This window comes from Gekko japonicus, unplaced genomic scaffold (genome assembly GCF_001447785.1).
Source record: "Gekko japonicus isolate JY-2015 unplaced genomic scaffold, Gekko_japonicus_V1.1 scaffold849, whole genome shotgun sequence".
NCBI lineage: Eukaryota > Metazoa > Chordata > Lepidosauria > Squamata > Gekkonidae > Gekko > Gekko japonicus.
The window spans coordinates 408859-417644 of record NW_015163112.1 but is presented as its reverse complement, the minus strand read 5'-3'; the positions used below and the strand labels follow the sequence as shown (position 1 = coordinate 417644).

At 50.4% G+C, this 8786-nt stretch overlaps 1 protein-coding gene across 1 annotated transcript in view; it reads right to left on the bottom strand.

Annotated features, from left to right (window-relative positions):
- Nucleotides 1-4065: 4065 nt before the first annotated feature.
- Nucleotides 4066-8786, bottom strand: part of HSD3B7 (hydroxy-delta-5-steroid dehydrogenase, 3 beta- and steroid delta-isomerase 7) — a 57586-nt gene continuing 52865 nt past the window's right edge. The window contains exons 6-7 of the mRNA XM_015406826.1: nucleotides 8050-8212; nucleotides 4066-5129 (exon numbers count right to left, since the gene is read on the bottom strand). Of these exons, the coding sequence (XP_015262312.1) occupies nucleotides 4705-5129; nucleotides 8050-8212 (588 nt within the window). The 3' untranslated portion in view covers nucleotides 4066-4704. The remainder of the gene's footprint in view (nucleotides 5130-8049; nucleotides 8213-8786) is intronic.

Below are 8786 nucleotides of genomic sequence, written 5' to 3'. Positions count from 1 at the left end.
CATCTCTTTGCAACAGTGAGGACTAGACACTTTCTCTAGTTTGCCGGCAATACTCAGGAAACCAGTTCTGCACTCCAAACCACAGAGCAGGGCATGATGAAAGGAGAGATTCGGGGTGGAGGGAGAAAAGACAGCCCATCTCTCCCGCCTGCATCAAGTTGCCCATTCGTGCATCCTTCAGTTTTCCATCCTTCACACTTCTCACCAAAGGCATTGACCCTACTCCTTTATGCTGATGATGCCATTCTTATGTCTGGCACGCGGGTTGGATTGAGAAGACTTTTAAGTCTAAATAGCCAAACATCCATTATTCAAAATTGAAGGTTATGGTCTTCTCCAGAGCCAAGAACACTACTTCTACGGTCTGGAAAACTGACAGTGTCCAATTAGAACAAGTTTCCAAATCTCCATACTTGGGTGTGTTTTTTTATTCCAATCTTAATTGGCAATCCCATCTTAAGTTTATTACTAACAAAATTAAACCCTCTGTGGCAGCGATCAAATGTTTCTTCTTCTCTAAGGGAGGCAAATATATCCCAGGGGGCCTGCACACGTTTAGCATGAAAATTATCCCGCAGCTCCTTTACGGAGCTTCAATATGGATCCTTTGAGCTAATGAAAACTTAGATTGACCTCTTTGCCACTTTCTACGACATATTACAGGTACCCCAAGATGTGTAGCCGGGGCAGCTCTAAGACTAGAACTGGGCCAAGGCTCTATAGAAGCCAAAGTGTGGCTACACATGTCCAAGCATGGGCTAAAGGTTTACTTCGCTACAAAGAAGAAAGGTCTCCTTTATGAACTTAATCAAGACCCGTTTTCTTCACGCTAGATGCAAGAAATAGATAAGAAACCCCTTAGCCTGGGCTTAGCAAAGGATGCTATACTAGGGCTTGGGGAATATGACCCTCTCTTAACTATCAAGAAATATATAAAAGACCTAGACCATTTTAGTTTGGTGATGCGAGCCAGGAGAGTGGTATTATTCCATCTCTAACCACCCCAGCCTCTGTGTTAAATACTTAACAGTTCCCCGCTACTGCAGAGTCTGAACGCAGCCCCTTCAGCTGTCTGATCTGGGAGATCCTGCAGCCTGTCTTGTTCAGACAGACTCTGACAAGGTGATCTGAAAAAGAGTGACTCGTCGTCCCATATGATACCAGAATGCCCCTATTACAAATTTTACCGTGAGTGATGGATTACCCCTATTTTAACGAAATCATCTTCTACTGTCTCAGAGACAATATAGTCCCCTCTCTGTTGGCGGATAGAGATCCATGGGCCCCGGTCACACGTAAGGGTTTGGGCCGGGAGAGGGACGGATCAGGGGCGCAGCAAGCGGGCACAATCTCACCGCAACATCTTGGAAGCGGCACGCACCCGTCCCCAATCCGGCACTTCAGGCTGAAAACCCGCTGCAAAAAAGAACCATCCCTAGAGGTGGACTTAACAGAAAGGCCGCGGCAAGCGCAGCTGTGGGATCGCCAGCGCGTCCTTCTGCCAGCGCATCCAAGGCTCCTGGCTGAACTGCGCATGCTCACACATACACAGTTCGGCAGCCTCCCTCTCTGTGTCGTGGCTTTCTCCCTGGTCTCCCCGGCATCTGATCGTGCCGGGGAGCAAGTGTGCGGCGGCTCACGGGATCTTTGTGATCCCGCCGCCGCGTGCCTATTTTGGTGCGGCTTTCAAAAGCCGCACTTTGCCCGCGCATTCCCCACCCCACCCCGTGTGGCAGGGACCATGGACTATTTTACTTGCAGCCAAGTATCTATCCACCATATTTTCCTTAAAGAAATAAATGCTCCATATCTGCTGCTCGCGATCTTTGGATCAAAGGAGCAAAAAGGAAAGGAAACGCATCCTTCGGTTCCGGCCCTCAGTTCACCATCCCTGCCCAACCCTGCTGTGGACCAGTTGCCCCATCCCTCCCGTCAAGAAAACAAGCGCCAACTCTGATTCACATGGTAAGATATTCCTTTAATCGCTTAAATTAATAAAACTCTATACAGCCAATGACTGCTGTTCCGAGGAATGTGCCTTTGCGTTTCATACAAGTCTAGAACAGAATCTCTAATACATACGAGTGAGCTCAAAGCAATATTATCCATCTGTTTAGGGCGGCCATAGCCTTTTCAGTGATCAGAAAGGATCCCCTCGACCATATTTCACCAGTGGGAAAATGCAATAGGGAACAACCAATGAGCTCTGCCTTCATACCTCTCAGGCTCCACCCTGAAACCAGGCTCTTCTCCTGATTGGCCGGGTCCTCTGGCTAGGCCCCTCCCCTTGCATTTCAGGATCTCAGCCTCAGCACTGAAAAAGCCTCCAAAGCAAAGATTCCCCTGGCCTCAGGTAGGAGAGGACTGCCACAGTCATCAGTGCTCCAGTCTCATTCCCACTGCATGAATGCCACCACCACCAATAATTTTTTTAAAAAAGAAAAACAACCCTTGTGGTAAGACAGCAGGATTACTGAAACCAAAAATACATCCCGCTGAGTTGTCACAACAAGCAGAGTCTGTTTGCCCAGCCAGTTGACTGGCAGGGTGAAAATCAAAATGTGGATGTAGCGCTCTGGAACCAGACCAGACAACAGTGGTGATTCAGAGACAAGAAGGAAATACTGGGATTGGATTACAGCCCTGTGGAATGTATCCTCTGGATTTATTCACATTGCCACGGGGAAGGAACGATGTCGCGTCAGATCTTGCCCAGCTTCTTCCTGTTCTGCTAGTGAACGGTAAATCAGACTGGCTAAGAAGAGCAGAAGATGAAGAAGAGCGGGTTTTTATACCCCACTTTTCTCTGCCTTAAGTTTACAATCGGCCTTCCCTCCCTCTCCCCACAACAGGCACCTTGTGAGGTAGATGGGCTGAGAGAGTTCTGGGAGAACTGTGACTGGCCCAAGGCCACCCAGCTGGCTGCATGTGGAGAAGTGGGGAATCAAACCCGGTTCTCCAGTAAAGAGTCAGTCCACATGCTGACTCTCGGGAGGCAACGGAAAGAAAGCACTGTGCGGCGTGAGCACGTCCTGGAAACAGATCACTGACACGGGATCGGAGTAACTAATGTGCAGCCTCACTAAGACAAGAATTGGACTCTGGGGGTTATTCTCATTGGATCGGAGCTTCTGCAGGAAGAGGCGCACCCAGAGAGGCCACACCGTCGAGATGCAGGCATTTCCATATTCCATATAATCCAAACTGTGCACCTGAGAACCGGACATGCCGTGTTCTAAAAATGCCATTCTGCCCTCAAGAGAACGTCTGCTGAAGAATCACATCCAAGGGGGCTGGTTTTGAATCCCCCGAAGAACATAAAAAGCAGGGCAAAAGTCTGCCTTGTCTGGCATTCTGTGCACACAGAACGCAACGGGGAGGCCAGTGAAAGTAGCGGCCTCTGCACTGATTGGCCCCGGTGTCAGCGCATCCAAGGCCTTCGCCGCACATGGAGGTGCCAGTGAGACCCCTCTGCCCCCAGCCACGGGTCTGATTGTCTTTTGCAGTCACCTAAGCTTGTGCCCACCACCAATCTGTCAGGGTTTTTTTTACCTAATTTATACTCTCCTAAAATAAAGCCCAAGTGGAACAATGCAGTGATAGAAGAGGTTGGGATAAATTATGCGCACGTGAAGGCAGAGGTGCGCAGAGCACGATCCAGGAGAGAAAGGGAGGCGTAGGCAAGGCCCACGGGGTGAGCAGCCTGGCCTGCAAACCCATTACCATTAGAGGTTACTTCAGCAGCAAAACAGATTTATTTTATGACACATGAGATCCTATTGCAGGGATCGGATCACAGTGGAGAGTTGGAGGTAGGTTTTGTGCCTGGTGAGGACTTAGGCTCTGGGCAAGTGCATTTTTCGACATACATCCCCCACCCACCAGGAAGACCTGACTCTTGGCTTTTTAGTTAAAGTGGAGGATTTTCAGGACTCCGTGTCTCAGGGGTCAGACTCTGTGCAAACTCGCGCATGTGTGGAATCCAAGGAGGCAGCCAAGCCTTGCCTACAGACGGAACCACAACACAGAAGGCAAATCCAGGCATATTTGGATGTGCTTTTTTTTTTTTTACAAGGATATACAATATCGGAAGGGAAAACCCAAGAATCAGTTGCCAGTCTCTTCCACACGTCCCAGATTTCAGCCATCCCTACTGTTTGGTTTTTTGCAGTCAGTCCAGTTGTGAACAACTGCTTATAACACAATAGCGCAAGACTCAGTGATAGGTGGACGTCAACCCAGCCTATCAGAGGACCAGATCTTTCACGTCACGAGACTAAAGGAAATCCCAGACTTAAGTGAGGATTTGGGAACTGGGTGCCAATGCATGCGACCACTACCCCAAGCCGATTCACATGCTACGAACAAAATCCGGGGAGGCAGCCGCGTTCTTTGGCTGCACCCCAAAATGACAGCATCTTGTAGGACCTTGCGCAAGGTACTGGCATACTTGCACAGGGAAAAAAAAAAGTTTACTAATCCTGAAGGAGATGTGCACAGACGCCATGTTTTCAGAAATTAATACCGACAAGTGCATAGCACAGTTCACGGTCGGATACAACCACGTCCTCCGGATATAGGAAATTTCAATTCTGAGGGAAAAGATCTTTTTACTGAGCAACTCGGGCAGCAGCAGCACCCACAGATGGATTCCTCTGAATCTTTGGCTGGGATTCTCTGTCCCCCTCCCCCAATGCCAGGTGGCTATTTCCCAGCATGCCTCTGGGCGTCTATCTCCTTTATCCACTTGACGGTCCGGTCCCGGCTCTCTTCCCAGGTGTAGAGGGGCTGGTAGCCGAACTGCTGCTGGGCCTTGTCGGTCTTCACCGTGAAGGTGGTGCTCACCACCGTCAGGGTGTAGGGATTGAGGAGGGGGGCGTAGGTGTAGAAGGGTTTCAGCAGCCACTGCAAGAGGGCGTTGAACCAGGCCATGCAGTAGAGGAGCCAGAAGGGCAGGAGGGGCCGGGAGCCCAGGAGGCGGAAGCCACAGGGCCCCAGGAACTCCATGTTGAAGTCCTCATAGCTTTTGTACGGAGAGGCATCGTAGCAGAAATAAACCTGGCCCCCGATGGCCAAGGGGGTCTCCTGCATCTTTTGGGCTGCCAACAAATGCATCCAAGCCACGTTGCCTGCATGGGGGGGGGGGGGGGAGAAGAGAAGATAGGAGGACAAAGGAAGGCTTCAGTTACAGAACGACATAAGAAGAATTATCCCGGGTTTATGAAAATCAGTGTTGGGGCTGGGGGAAAACATTTGCCCCATGCCCTGGCCCCGCTCTTTCCACAGAGTTTATGGCAGAAGCAAAATCTGCCTGTCTCCTCCAATGTTCCCTCTAAGCTGTGGAACCTTGTGAGCAAAAATTCTACCTTGTGAGCTACTGGCATTAAAGTTGTGAGTGAGCGATTTGGCTACTGCATAAATTAGTTTGCTCTGGAGCCATCCTTCCTGAGTGAAGAGAAAAATCTGTGAGCCAGAGGCTAAAAAACTCTGAGCTAGCTCACACTAGCTCAGCTTAGAGGGAACACTGGTCTCCTCCCCCCCCCAACGGGATGGTTTTCTGGCTCTTTCACCCCCCCCTTCTTCCTTCCACCACGTCCTTCATTCCAACCTTCATCAGGGAACCCAAATTTCTTTTTGTTCTCTCTCCTTTCAAGAGCAAGGCTAAGCTGCAGCTTGTCAGAGGAGAGCAAAAAAAAGCCGTCCCTGCTGGAATTCTCTTTTCTACACAGCTATTGAAAAGGTACAGGAACTTTCCCTTCCGAAAAGGAGGAGGGAAGGAACAATCAATACATTATGCTAAAATTGATCTCCCAATTAAAAAAAAAATACCGAACTGCGGCCACAGAGGAGCTGTTCTTTTTGAGCAGAGGCAGAACGTACGTGCGTGCCCGCATATACCCCTTTTCCCCAAAGAGCGCAGGTGCACGCAGGGCACAGGGAAGCTGCTGTTGGTACAGCTGCCGCGCTGAACAAGTTTGCATCCTCACTCCTCAGGTGCAGCTGCCTTTCACTTCTTTAAAAAGGGAAATCAAACACAGTTCTCCCAGGATATTGTACAATTATGTATTTACTGAAAGCATTTTATGACTCACTTTTCAGCACTGTTCTGCAAACGCGTTACAGAAAGAGAAGACAGACTCTTAAAAAATCTACAGCAAGCTTGCAAAACAAAGCAAAACACACCCGGCAACCAGAGGCAGCGAAATGACAAATTAGTCAGAACATCAGTTGCCATATGCCACTGACGCTTGAATTCTTGCCCCCAAATGACCACAGTCTGAGAGCCACGGCCCAGTAGATGCATCTGGCCCAGTGGCTTTTCTGAGCCGGCTTCTGCCCCCTCTGGTGGGCCACTAGTCCCGGTTCATGGTTTGGAGACTGAAGACTTCGTTGTTGGGTATTACAAGTCGAAAACACTCAGTATATCTGGGGTTAAATGTTTGTTTATGTTACTCACAGGAAGTCACATGTTTCTCATGTAACCAATGTTCTTTAGATGTATAATACCCGGGAATTTTCTCCCTGATCTAGGAATTTGATTGGGACTAAAGTGTCAAGGTGTATTAGCATTTTATGGCTCTCTTCCCGTCTTTGTTTGGTGTTTTGAAGAAGAAGAAGAGTGGCCATAATTTTCCTCTTCTAGTTTTGTCTTTGTAGAGTAAGGATGTAGCCGATTATGCTCTGTTGTTACTTTCATCCCAGTTACCCTTCCCCATGCTAGAATTTAGTAAAAACTTTATATTTTAATCGGACATGGATTCTCAGTCTGAATTATTTTACTCTGTTTCTGCTAGGTTATCTTATCTCTGCTAAATACCATTTTTTCAATATCTCACTATCACCCAACATTCCTGGTTTGAAAGCAGTTTGGCAAGACCTCCACTTCAGACAGATAAATGACTGATGGCCGGCAGTGCCGTCAAGTTGCAGCTGACTTATAGCGATCCTGTCACGTTTGCAGGGCAAGAGGGAAGCGGTGGTGGTTTTGCCATTGCCTGCCCATGGCCCCGGTCACACAGGCCGGATATCGCAGGGGGGAGGCGTGGCTGTTTGCCCCAGAGCGAACTACTGCGCGGCAGCAGGATCAAACGTCCCGCCGACTTCCCGTGGTTGGGGGGAGGTGCCGATCATACCTGTGGTGCGGCAAAGAAGCGGATCGGAGGGTTTTCCCCTCCCCTTTTAACCCAAGTATTCGCATGCTCCGTTGGGTGCTTGTGCGCATCCGTGGAGACTTGGGGGGGGGGAAGCCTTTTCGTGACGGGACATGGGCGGGCGCCGGATGCCACCGGAAACGCGATCAGACGCCCGCCCTTGCTCCGCGGTTTCCGGAAACTAGTACCTCCGAGGTACTAGTTTTTTGCCGCGCATCTTCGGCGGGAAGCCTCGGTTGAGCCACGGGAGCTCTACGCTTCCCGGATGTGGCGGTGAGATTGCGCCCGGAAAATCCGCCTACCTTCCGTCCCTCTAGCGTGCCTAACGCTCCGTGTGACCGGGGGCCCATATACAGCAGCCCTGGACCTCCTTGGAGGTTTCCCGTCCAAGCACTAACCGGGGCCGACCCTGGTTAGTTTCTGAGAGCTGACGAGATGATCTCACCAGGGCCACCCAAGTCAGAGCAAACTGTGGTGAATCTCCTCCCGTTCAGATGTGATCATTCTGAACCAGGATGCCTTCTGTTTCCAATCCACACACGGGAGGGAGAGCCCTTCGAGGTTCTTTCTGGTGACAAGCTGTGATTTGCTGTCGTCGGATGCTCCCGAGAATGGCTCCAAGCGATATGAATCATCCTAATGTTTGCCCCCTGGGCTTTGACACCGAACTATCCAGCTGCCTGCCTGAACTTATACTATCGTAAATCCAGGCACACAGCCAGAAAGTTCAGGGTCAAAGCACCATGTGGTCTTTTTCACTTCCTTCGGGGTCTTGCAGAGGGAACCAAAAGCTTCCCTCTCTTGCATTTTCAGAACCTGCTGCCAGAGTTCCGACTGAAGGCTCGGGAACGAGCCGAGGGTGTGCCTGTGCGCACATTCGCAGGGCCCCACAACTCACCCACGTAGACCCTGCCGTGCTCCGTAGAGGCCGGGATGGTCCGGATCATGCAGCGTTTTGTGGCCAGCCCTTTCTCGTAGAATTCCTTCATCAGAGGATGTTCCTCCCCATAGATGCCCGTTGGCCGAAGGGCGCAGGTGACCAGCTTCTTCCCACCCTGGATCTGGCACAGGAGAGACAGGGGGGGGGGGGCGTGAGCTGCCCTGCGACTGAAATGCCGTTCTAGCACTCCACGGTGACCAGTCCCAGAAAGGCAGGCGTGTTAACCATCAACCAGCACACTACGTGCCACGATCAGCATTCCTGACATAGTTTCTGATGTCAAAAAGCAGCAGAGGGGGGAGAGGACCTGCAGTGCGTGAGGAAGTGGGGGGACTTAACCCCTTGCATCGTTTCCCCAGGAACAGCTGGGGCAGGGGACTCCTACTACCCCTGTGTGCGTGTATATGTGGGGCAGGGAGGGACTGGGACCCGTACTGTCCCTTCTCTCCCCCCATCAGACCTAAGAGCATCTGGGGAGATTTTTATCATGGAAACAAGGTGCCAAAGAAAGGGTTAAACCAATGATGGCGAACCTTCTAGAGACCGAGTGCCCAAGCTGCCACCCAAAACCCACTTATTTATCGCAAAGTGCCAACACGGCAATTCAACCTGACTACTGAGGTTTTACTTTAGAAAAAACAACTCCTACATTAACTTAAGATGATCCAAACAAAGTAAGGAAAGCAATCCCAAAT